At 54.4% G+C, this 12,319-nt stretch overlaps 1 protein-coding gene across 1 annotated transcript in view; it reads left to right on the forward strand.

Moving 5' to 3' along the window:
- Positions 1–11,756, forward strand: part of CDH22 (cadherin 22) — a 67,722-nt gene extending 55,966 nt beyond the window's left edge. Inside the window, exons 8-11 of the mRNA XM_063297457.1 lie at positions 3,586–3,707; positions 4,016–4,133; positions 10,173–10,424; positions 11,196–11,756. Of these exons, the coding sequence (XP_063153527.1) occupies positions 3,586–3,707; positions 4,016–4,133; positions 10,173–10,424; positions 11,196–11,710 (1,007 nt within the window). The 3' untranslated portion in view covers positions 11,711–11,756. The remainder of the gene's footprint in view (positions 1–3,585; positions 3,708–4,015; positions 4,134–10,172; positions 10,425–11,195) is intronic.
- The last annotated feature ends 563 nt before the right edge of the window (positions 11,757–12,319 follow it).

Below are 12,319 nucleotides of genomic sequence, written 5' to 3' on the forward strand. Positions count from 1 at the left end.
TCCTTCCCCACTGTGCCTGATGGGAACTGCCCACTCGGGAAGGAGCAGAAACACTGCAGAAGAGTGCCCCACACTGAGCCCTTGCAGGTTTGTTCCAGAAAAGCAACACGTTCAATGGTATTGAAGGATTGCATTGCTCTATGGAACATCATCCGCCACAGGGACCAAGTGGATTCTATCCCATTCCCAGGACTGAGCCCCAACCAAAAGGGGTCCAGTCCAGATAATCCACTTCATCTAGGGCACTCTGCAAGTGCTTCATTGGTTTTCCTCTAAAAAAGGAGGTAGAGATGGGGCAGAGGTTGCTTCAGGTGGGTGGGCACCACCAGTTCCTGCAAGTTAGCTGATAGCACACCTTCTCCTGAAGAACATTGATAAACTCCCAGATCCTGCCATTCAGAATGCCACCCCCCCCCCCAAAACCAGCTGCCCAAAAGAACAAAATATGGCATGGGCCCAGCCCACAAGTGGTGACCCTTATGTTGTAGAGCACCCAATCCACTTCCTTGGAATTCATAAACTAAATCAAATCCCAGATAACATTACAAGGCATTGCGCTGGTCACTTCTCCAAACACCACCTATGTGGAGTCCAAGCTTCAGCAAAATGTGCAAATTACTCACTGTAGCCTGAAGCTGGATCTTCCTGCCTGCACTTTCCCAACTGAGAGAGGCCTACTTTAGTGCTCCAGGCAATATCCCACCAACAAAATAAGGGGATCTATATTACTTCCATGAAGGCTTGAACTGTGGACTCTTAGCTGTGTCTGATCAGATTCACTTCCGGCCTTTCTCCACCGATGGCCCAGGTGTCTTCTGTCACTTCATCTCCTGGAGCTCTTCAGAAAACCAAGGAGTTCCAAGGGAATGTTGAACAGAGAGGTTGCTCCAGAGAAGTTACTTCTAGTTGACCCCATATTCCAGAGTTCTACCAAGCATTCAATAGAACCACCTACCAGAATCCATCTGGATCCACAAGGGACCTGGGATGTGCCATCTTAATCAATCCCCCCATCCTGGGGAGGTCACAGAAGGAGAGTCTCATCTGAACAAAGAGGTGAACTGACCACAGTGAAGGACCAATAATTACTTCCTCTGTCTTCAGATCAAAAGCCAACTGCTTTGAAGGGAAAATGAGGTCTGGTAGATGACTGTAAGTTGGGCCCAAGGTTATCTGGGATGCGTTCATGGTTGCCACTGAGACCGTGAACTCCTGAGTTCCCCTGGATCCCTCGGCCCAGCACGTGGAGGCTGAAATCGCCCAACACCAGTGGCAGACAACTCCTCAAATTACATGATTTGGAACTAAAGGCAAACAAGGACGTGATTCCATTCAAAAACACACATATCTTGTGGTTGCATATAACATTGAGAATTCGATTCAGTGCAGTAAAAACCAATTCACCATCTGCAGGGATAGTCATGACAACCCAATGGGAGTGCGGAGGGGGAAAAATGCTCCTTCTCTTAGCCTGGGAGGGGATTTCCATGAGCTCTGGTCCCCCAACCACCTTGTGGGCTTAAAGGTGGGTTATAAACCATAACAGGAAATCCATCATTGTTGATGGATCTTCCTTGCTCATTCTTCTATTTTTATTGCATTTTAATATTCTTAATGATTCACATGGGGCAGTTAAGAGGTCCTGTGATCTGAAAAACAGGATGAAAATAAATTAGATGATTAGAATAATTTTAAATCAATAACTGTAGCAGGACAGGAAATGAGAGTCCACCAATGGGAGGCTGCATTTAAAAGCCCTGGTGGGAGTAGTGGGTGTGTCCCCCATGCCAGTCATGTGGGTGGCCAGGTGTGCCCCCCACCTGCTCCAGTCTTCACCCCTGAGCGGCCAGCTGGGAGAGGGTCTAGAGGGCGGAGGGCTTGGCTGGGACACAAGATTAAGGACAGTTCAGCTCAGGATCGCCGTGGCCAGGCCAGATGCATGGGGAATTCCTCCTCCCCATGCAAGAACAGGCTCAGAGAGGGGAGCTTTCCTCAGGAGCCCCATAGAAAGGGAAAGGTGAGTTCCCCCATCTCCAGCCCATGGGAACCTGAGGATTTGAGCATGCCTGCGGTTATGAGGCTGCTGCCTTCCAAGATCTGCAGGCAGCGGAGATCTCTCTTCTCTTGCCTCACCATTTTGGAGGCAAGGGCAGCCCGCCCCCCGCTCCTCTCACCCACGACCACACCTGTGGGCACAGCTGCTCCCAGCAGCAGTGCTGTCCTGCTACAGGGCCTCTGCAGCACTCGGGCACACTGCCCTTTCTCCACACCCTCTGGGAGTGGTTGGCCTGGCAGGTCCTGGGCCTGCCTCACTGCTGGGTCACGCTCCTGCAGGCTCCTTTGCTTGTGGGGTGGTGCAGATCCCTGGCTCTCAGTGGATTTAGGACCCACCTCACACTCACACACACACACACACACACACACACACAATCAGCAAGGTGGCCGATCAGGTGGGGGTGGGGATGGGGAGTGACCCAATGAAGTGGTGGGAGGGGCCTGTGAGGACCAGGCTGAAGCAGGGGCCCTGCCAGGTACACCCTCTGCCCTCTCATGGCAGGGGGGGCATCATTCAGAAGCAGTTGCTGCAGGGCTGAGAGGATGGGTGGATGGGAAACTGGCACCCAGCTAGGGGCACAGGAATTACTCCAGTACCGATTGCTAAAATTGGCGCTTCATTTTCTAAAAATGATTGGAAATGTAACAACTTCCATGTTTGGTGGCAATGCTGTAAAACTCAACAATTTTGGAAACAATTTACAACAGAATGAAACAAATTCTCAATGCTGAATTTCCTTTCCAGCTTGCCATCTTCCAGTTAAATATCACTAAACTTTTCACCACCCAAAGTATACCAAACGAGCCTTTTATTGCAGGATACTTTACGCTTCTCACCAGAAACTACATGCAAATCCCTCTGTAGTAGAATGGCCACTCAACGTCTAAAATAACTTCATATTTGAAAGCCAAACTGACTCAAAAACAAGCAAATTTGGAAGCTGTTTTGGGGCTGTGATTTCCTCTATTGGTGTGTACCACATCTGAAACTTCGGTGTTGCTTAACACGAAGTCTTGATATTTAACAGCAGATCCTCAAATAAGGATAGGTCTTGCACTGACTAGCCAGAAATTACTGCACTTCCTGTTTTGCTTCCTGGACTGGCACACTGATTTGGTCTTGGCAGGGTAGGCCTTTCTCCCTGCCAGCGTCCTCCGTGGTCCTGCCGGGCTTCCAGCAGCTTCTTCTGAAGCCTGAAGCCCCTACTGGGGGATGAACTCCGCTTTGGCTTGGGGCTCCGTGGCTGGTGGGCTGGGGAACTGGGCATGGGCGTGGGCATGAAGGGCCTTGCGGCAGCCATGAAATATCAGTTGGCCTCCCTGCTGGCCAGCACAAGAGCGCAGGTGGAGCCATGACAGACTGCGGCTGGGGGTCAGCAGTCCTTCCCTCCTTATTTAGGGGCCGGGGAGCTTCCCCTGGGGCTGCGGTGGCAGTTGTTGGTATTGGTGGCAGCTTGGCATCTAGTGGGGGCTGCCACGGAGACCCAGCACTCATCCGCCGCCTGGGTATGTGTGTGTGGTGTGTTCCAGACAATCCTACTCAAGTGTCCAGGACAGTGCTCAGAATTCGCATCCTGGATGTGAACGACAATCCGCCAGAGCTGGCCACACCGTACGAAGCTGCGATCTGCGAGGATGCCAAGCCAGGAGAGGTGCGGAGGGCTGCCCCCCCTGTGGCCTTTGCATGTGGCGATTGGGGCTGGGGCAGGGGGACCGGGGAGCCTGTTCTCAGGGCCCTTCCCTGGAACTCAGCTGTGGGCTCGCGGCCTCCAGGCTTCCTGATGCCTCTGCTGGGCCCTCTGCTGAGCAGCCAAGGCCGGCCAAGTGCCCGGGACCGCCTGGGGGGCGGCAGCGTGGGGGCAGAGAGTCCCTGCTTCTCCCGCTTGTGCAGGATGGGGTTGTGGGCCAGGCGAAGCCCTTTCTGTGCCCCCCCAACCGCCGGCTGTGCTGCTTCCCATAGCTGATCCAGACCATTAGTGTGGTGGACCGGGACGAACCACAGAGTGGCCACCGCTTCTATTTCACGCTGGGCCCTGAGGCCTCTGGCAGCCGCCACTTCTCCCTGCTGGACATCACGGGTAAGCCTCGCCTGGGCCCTCCCTGGCCCCGCTCTCCTCAGGCTCATGCCTCTGTCCAAGGGGCAGTTGCTCAGGCCTAGGCCCTCCCACGCCCCCCTCCTCCCTTGTGCATCTGCCTGGCTCCCTCCGGCTTGCCTGCCACCTGGTCCATGGGGCCAGGCCCTCTGCTGCCACCCCCCTACCTGCCATGGCGGGCTCCTCCCACGACCCCTTCCGCCCTCCTGGCCCCCTCCTTCCCTGTGGCAGGCACGGCATAAATATCACGGGTGACAAACTGCCGCCAACAGCCCATCTGTTTCTTTGTACAAATTTGTAGCTAGTTTTGAGATGTGATTTATAAATATTGCTGTAGGAGCCAAGATGAGACAGTGATGGATGCCAGCCCATCTGTAGGCTCTCCCTTAAATCTTATCCTTCTACATCCTGCACAGCACCAGAAAGTGGCAAGCAGTGTGCCACTTGGCACCCTGCACTTGCCCTTCCCACCACAGGCCCGGTTCACAAGAGCCAACTGGCCGGCCCTCGGGACAGCAGCCCCAGCCGGCTTCCCTCCCCTCGGAGGGCCCGGCCCAGATTGGGGTGGGACAGGCAGGCGGAACCCACATGTTCACTGATGCGTTGCTGGCTAATTTGGAATCTATGGGACAGATACCAAAGCAGGAGGACACTAAAGGAGGTGCCAGGACCGCAACAGACAGCACAATATTTATTTAAATTGTCCCCAGTAATTACTTACAGCACCTTCCCCAATCTGCCACAATGAGCCCGAGCGTCAGGGACGTCTCCAGGATCTGACTTGCCCTGGGTGCCTCTACGACAAACAAGGAAAATAATCAGTCTGGTTGGGGTTGGAGCAAAAAGTTTGTTGTCTTACAACTTGTAAGAGTAGATAGGAAGACCTAGCAGCCTATCTTCCGGGGGCTAATTGAAGAATGGGGGTCAGTCTCAGGACCTGCTCTTGATGGGTGTCGATTCTGAGGGGCTGCAAGCTTCTGTATCGCCCTGGAGGTTTCCACGCCACCTCCGAGCAAAAATCCCAATAACGTGCAATAATGAGAGCCATTAATACACAAAATTGATTGACTGATTAGGTGCCATCAGTTTGTGTTGACATTTAGCAGCCACATGGATAGACCTTGGCCAGAAGGATCTGTCCCCACCTGGCCCTTCAGGTCTTCCAAAGATGCCCCCATCACTACTGGAGCTGAGTCCATCTTCTGCTGGTGGCCGTCCTCTTCTTTTTCCTCCACCTTTCCCAGCATCGGAGCCTTCTCCAGACAGCTCAGCCTGATGTGTCCAGCATACGATAGTTTGAGCCTGGTCATTTGTGACTTGAATGAAAACTCTGGGTTGATTTGTTCCCTCATCTATTTATTTGATTTCATGGTATTCTCATGAGTCTTCTCTGATGTCAATATTCTTTCTAATCCTGCTTCTTCAAAAACCAACTTTTGCTTCCATGGAGTGTTGCTGGGAAATCATTGCTTGCACAGTTTTGATCTTTGTAGGTATAGACGTATTGTGGCATCTGAATGTTTTTTCCAAGGCTTCCCTTGCACTAACCTGCAGCGTATCTTTTGACTGCTGGTTCCTTGACTATTAATAGTTGATTTTAAAAACCAGAAGTTCTCAGTATCTTCATTGTCAATGTTGAGGCTGGTGTCATACCTCTTGCCATTCCTTTGGTCTTCTTTATATTTAATTTTAGTCCTATTTTTCCACTGTGCTCCTTGACGTTCATTTCATGAGTTTGCAGATCCTTTGCATTTCAGCTATCAGGGCAGTGTCACCAGCACAGTGCAGGTTATCGATGTTTCTTCCTCCAGTGTTAAGTCTCACTCGTCTTCTTCCAATCCAGCCTCTCTAAGTATATATTGAAGCATATCGGTTGAATGAATAAGGGGAGAGGATACAGCCTTGTTGCCCTCCTTTGCCATCCTGGAGCCATAGGCTCATAGAGGACAACAGGACCCGCGATTTCCAAAGGACATTCCACAGCTTGACGTGATCGACACGATCAAAGGCCTTTCTATAATCAGTGAAGCACATATTGGCTTCTTTTTGGTACTCTTTGGCTTTTCCAGTTATCCAGTGGGCATCAGCTATGATGTCTCTTGTTCCTTGGTGTTTTCTAAGACCAGCTTCAGCACTTGGTATCTCCTTTTTCATGTAGGGCTCTAATTTGTGTAGAATGATCCTAAGCATAATTTTACCAGCATGTGAAATTAAGGATATTGTATGATAGTTTGCATAGCCTGTTAAGTCTCCTGTGGAGTCCTTGGTGCTCTCTGAGCTTGGCTGTTTGGCTGTTTGCTTGCAGACGTTTCATTACCCAACTAGGTCACGTCACGAGTGTGAGTGAGTGAGTGGGTGTGGGGTGTGCTCCCTGTTTATATACAGGAGGTTGGCCTGCCAGCGCTGGTTCTTCGTTAAGCTCCTTAATGAGATCTTTGTGTTGTTTTGGCTTCTCTTCTCTTCTTGGCAATGTCCACCATCTGTTTTGACTTCTAGTTCCTTTCTTCGGCGTCTTGGTCTTCGGCTGTCTCTTTTCACAGTCACCCTTCAGCAACTTCCTTGGCTTCATTCCACAGTCCCTCTGGTTCCCTATCAATGAGGCTCAGGACTTTAGAGCAATTCCTTGAAAATGGTGGGTCTGCGCTCAGGATCATATCGTGGAAAGTGGTTGTCTTTCTTCCTCCGCTTTAGCTTGACTTGGAACTTGCACGTGAGCAGCTTGTGAACGGTTCCACAGTCAGTCCCGGCCACATCTTTGCCGTTATAACTGAGCTCTTCCAACGCCTTGTAGCAATAATATAGTCAATTGGATTTCTATTTGCTCCGTCTGGCGATGTCTGTGTACATAGGCATCGTTTTGGTTGTTGGAAGAATGTGTTAGCAATGAAGAAGTAATTAGATTGGCAGAAACTGATAAGTCCTTCTCCTGCTTCATTTAAGTTTCCTACTTTGGTTTCCAGCTATGTTTTCCTCCCTGCGATTTTCAACTTTGGCATTTCATTCCCCACCAGAAGCAGCACATCCTCCTTGCATGTTCTGTCAATTTCAGGTTGAACTTGACCATAAGATTCATCAACTTCCTCTTCTTCTGCACTGGTGGTTGGAGCATAAACTTGAATGATTGTCATGTTAAAGGGCTGTCCACAGTCTAATCGACATTATTCGGTCACTGGTTGCACTGTAGCCAAGTCCTGTTCTTGCTATACCCTCCCTAACTATAAAAGCAACACCGTTCCTTCTTTGTTTTTCGTGTCCTGAGTAATGAACAATGCAATCTTCTGGCTGCAAGTGTCCCATCCCAGTCCATCTCAATTCACTGATGCCTCATATATCAATCTGTAGTTGTTTCATTTCATCTTTCACTGTGTTGAGCTTTCCTGTGTCCATGCTTCTTACGTTCCATGTTCCTGCTGTAATTTTGTCTTTGCCGCTTCAGATTTTCTTTTACTGTATGGCAGCATCAGCAACTAGATGTCCCGAAGGCTTTAATCTACCCATGTCATAAACACCATTAAGACTCTGAAAGATCCTCAGCTCTTCCTCAGTAGTGTGTTGAGTGCTATCTGACCTGAGGGGCCCATCATCTGGCACTATATCGTCAATCATGTCATATTTTCTAACCATCTTCCATGGGGTTTTCTTGGTAAAAATACAGGCGTGGTTTACCTTTGCCTTCTCCTGCGCAGTGTGAATTGATGCCTTTGCCATTGTCACTCAAGTGATCACCTGCCTCTGGCATCTTCCTCAATGGCTGCTGCCCCACATAGGTGCCTGTTGGGTTTAGCTGTGCAGCTGGGATGACCTTCACACCTTGGGTGACCCTGCTGGGGATATATGTGCTTTGGGCAGACGCTCCTGACAACGTTCTTCGCTCATCCTGCCCAGGAACTGTCCCTCCCCCCACCCTGGTGAGGCAGCACAGCACAGGAGTTAAGGGGGAAATATACAAAATATGACCAGAAGTTGGAAACAGTTTGAGCGGGTCCTGAGGCCATCTAGTCCAACCTCCTGCTCAGACCAGGAATCCAAATGAAAGCATCCCATTTCCAAAAGGCTGCCAGCCTCCACTTGAACCCAACCAGTGGAGGGGAGCCCCCGACCTCTTCGGGTCATTGGTTCCACTGTCAAACTGCTCTTTTGCTAGAAAGTTGGGTTTTTAAACAACCAGGGTCTCCAACAGAAGAGAACCTCTGTAGCTAAGGGCTGAACTGTGGAGCCCCTGCTGGTCCCTGAGCCTGGTGCTGGCTTGCAGGCACTTCATGCACTGAGGTTGTTACCTGGCTGGTGAGGGAATGTCTGCAAGCCAACCACCAACTTGGGGACCAGCAGGAGCTCCACAACTAGAATCTGCCAGCTGTTTATTCTGCGTCTGCACGCTGGGACAAGAGCGGGCAGGTCCTTGTGACTCTGGCGGGACCCTCTGGGGATCTGAAGAGCCCCCCCCCCCCAATTCTCTCCTTCTCCTGGTTCCCTCCCTCTCTCTTCCTCAGGCTTTGCTTCTGGCCCTGCTCTTACTTTGGGCCCTTCTCTCCCACCTCCCTGGATCCTTCTTAAAGGGCAGTGACAAAGCTGGATGTAGGACGCGGGTAGGAGGACTTGGGCAGAGCAGAAGAACATAGAATGGCTCCCTCTGCTATCCCATTCGGGGGACCTCTCTTGCTATTGCCCATCCTAAAATTACGTTTGCGCAGGGAGTTCCAGGGCTGCAGGCTAGACTGGGAAGCTGAAAAACATTCCCCAGAAAACAGCACAGAGTTTATTTTTAGCATCATCATCATCATCATCATGTGCACCTGGAGGGGCAGCTCTTCCCTAAAACTGTATCTGCCTTTTTTGCAGCTGTGCTGTACCGCGGACTCGGGTTCTGTTCTGTTTCCAATCAGCTGCGGTGTCAAAATCCCTTTCATAACATTATTGCCAAACCAGGCATCCCCCATCCTGAATCTGGGTCTCCCAGGTTTTTGCACTGACCTCTCCTAAATTTAATTTTCCAGCTATTTCCCCAAATTATTAAGGTTGTGTTGAGCCTAGTGCAAGAGGAAGCAAAGCCAAGCGTGAGGGAGCCCCTCTTTGTTTGTTTGTTTGAGCTTTTTAAGCGAGCAGACAAATCTGTCACAGCTGCTGCCCTGCGGCGGCATCTTTGCTGATTGGGTTCCCGGGGATCCTTCTGTGCCTCAGGAGCGTTCCTGGAGAATTAAACCATGCAGCAGCCAGGCGGGTGCTTTCTGCCCAGGAAAAGGGCATGGGCACACTCAAAGGGCAGTGGGCAACTGGGGGCCTGAGGGACAAGTGGGAGCCAATTTCCACTAAACCCGGGAACAAGGTCAGTCCCGGCCCCGTGCCAGCCGTGCCGGGAAGCGCAGAAGTCCTGGGCTGGGCTGGTGCTGCAGAGAGGTCGAAGCAGGGGAGCAGCCTGGGCCCGCATCAGGCTGCCTTCCTGGGCTTTTGCTGCCAGAGCCCCCTGCAGCTGCTTGCTGGGCTTCCCTGGCAGAGGCCCTCAGTTGCCCTGCCCCAGCCTGACTCCTGCCAGCCTCTCACCTGGCCTCACGTGCCCTTGACCATGGAGTCTGCCGCTTTGCCTGGCCATGGAGCAGCCTCTGTCCCATGGCTCTTCCTCGGTGAGCGAGCGGCTGAGACCCGGCCGTGCCAGGCTCCCAGTCCAAGGGGGCAATCCCCATGGCCTGCTGTAGGATGAGCTGGATGCATCCCCAGGGCCCGTGGAGACTGTGCGTCTGCCCTCCCTTCCCCCGCCTCTTCTCCAGCCAGGGCAGCAGCATCTGCTGGCTTCCTCCTGCGGAGGGTTACCAGGGTGGGGGGGTTTCTGCAGTGGCCCCCTGATAGACCGTCTCACTGTTCCGACCACAGCCAGCTCTCGGCACTCCACCAAGGGGCAGCCTGGGGAAGATGGGCAGGCGGCAGGTGCCTGAGTGGGGTGGTGCCTCCTGGGGCTGAGGGAACCTTTCGCAGGGATGGTGAGGAGGGCGCTCCTTGCCCCCACTCCCTCCTGGTCTTGCCTCTTCCCAGACCACACCGCTGCCCTGCACACCCGGCACCTGGGCTTCAATCGTCAGGAGCAGGATATTTTCTTGCTGCCCATCCTGGTGTTGGACAGCGGCCCGCCCTCCCTCAGCAGCACCGGCACGCTCACCATCCGCATCTGCGGCTGCGATGACACCGGCACCATCCAGTCGTGCAACACCACCGCCTTTGTGGTCACCCCTTCGCTCAGCCCTGGCGCCCTCATCGCCCTGCTGGTCTGCATTCTCATCCTCGTGGGTGAGTGTCCCCTCCCCGCCCACCTTGCTCCCCTGCCGCGCTGGGCTGCCCTCTGCAAGCAGAGACACACGTTCCCTCCCCTTGGACGGCACTACCCCCGGGAGTTGCTTGGCTGAGGGGTTGCTGCCATGGGGGCTCGCAGCTGCCATGGAAATGCCTGCCCCACAGCCCTGGCACACCTGCACCTCAGGGGGAGTGGGCAGCAGGGTCAGCTTGTGAGGACGCGGTCCTGCCGCAACAGAGCAGTGCCGGTGCCAGGTGCAGCAGCCCAGCTCCAGTTCCCCAGGCAGGCGCGGCCTCTGCTGGGTGCTGGCTCGTGTCCTTGTGCCCGTCTTCTGCTGTGCCCAGCCCCTACCCTAGCCAGGCCAGCCCTTCCCGAATTAGATGCCGGTGGGCTTCCTGCCCTCAATTCATGGGGCGTGGAATGGACAAGGTCAAGGGGCCTGGTCTGTCTGCAAGAGGCCCCCTTCTCCCAGCAAGGCCTCCCCTGAGGATTCTGGGCCAGCTGAGCTCCTCTGCAGGGATGCAGCTGCAGCTTCCACGGAAGGGCCTCGCAGCCAGAGGGGGTGGTTGGCGGTCTCTGGATCCCCGGTGGGTTGCCCAGGTGCCCCGTGCCCGGGGCAGCAGGCTGTCAGGCCGCCGGGAAGGGGTCGGCTGGCCTGAATGGCCGTGGGCCCCTTCGAAGCCCCCAGGCCTGCGCAGGGCCAGCCCCTTGTAAGGGAGGCTTCCACCGCCCGCCTCTCTCCCCCACATGCCCCCGGACGGCTGCAGTGCTGGTCCTCCTGATCTTGACCCTGAAGCGCCACCAGAAGGGGCACCTGGCCTCAGAGGAAGACGAGGACATGCGGGACAATGTCATCAAGTACAACGATGAGGGCGGTGGCGAGCAGGACACCCAGGCCTACGACATGTTGGCGCTGCGCAGCCTTTACGAGTTCAGCGAGGCCAAGGGGGGAGAGAAGGGGGCACCGCCCCTGCCCTCGGCGCTCCATGCCCTGCCTCAGTGGCGCCAGGCACCGGACCTCGACTTCTCCGTCTTCAGGGACTACATCAGCCGCAAAGTGAGGCAGGCGGACGGGGACCCCTCCGTGCCCCCCTACGACTCCTTCCAGACCTACGCCTTTGAGGGGGCTGACTCCCCCCTGGCCTCCCTGAGCTCCATCGCTTCCCGCTCCACCGGCTCCGAGCAGGACTTTGCCTATCTCAGCAGCTGGGGCCCCCGCTTCCAGCAGCTGGCCACGCTCTATGCCGGGCCCCGGGGTGGGGAAGGCAGCCGGGAGACCTAACCCACATCCAGGGGCCTGGTGTACCGGCTGGAGCAGGGCTCCTTGGGGCCCCTGAGCCCAACCACGTGCCCTCGCCCACTTCCAGGGGCCCCGAGTGACCATGAGGCATGACGAGGGGGAGGGTGGCCTGGCTGCCAGCCCTGGCTCCCTTGGAGCCCCCTCCTCCAGGAGAGCATTCCACCTCCCTGGAAAAAGGAGCCATGCCAGGCAGCTCCTCTGGAAAATTATCATTTAAATAGATCCGTGGAAGGGGAGGGAGCGGTTGGGGGGGCTGCCTTTTGTTGCCAAATTGATTTTGTCCCTTGATTCTCTGAGCTTGACAGGCTTCGATCTGTTAAGCAGTGCTGCTGCCAAGAGCCCAGACTCCCCCTCTCCAGAGGACTCCCTGGGCATCCTAGTCTTGATGGGGGGTAGGGGGAGCCTGGCCCTGGGCCCCCATCCAAATAGACGGGACCGCTTGTGCTTTGGCTCCGGCCATTCTGGCCAGTCCGTGGCTCCCAAGGTCCAGGCGCAGACCCCTTCCCCACCCTCCCACCATGCCGCCCCCACCCCGTCTTTGCCACGCCTCATCTGACCTGGCTCTGCAGCAGAAGCATGGCTGCCTGGAGG

This window comes from Candoia aspera, chromosome 3, assembly GCF_035149785.1.
Source record: "Candoia aspera isolate rCanAsp1 chromosome 3, rCanAsp1.hap2, whole genome shotgun sequence".
In the NCBI taxonomy this organism is placed as follows: domain Eukaryota; kingdom Metazoa; phylum Chordata; class Lepidosauria; order Squamata; family Boidae; genus Candoia; species Candoia aspera.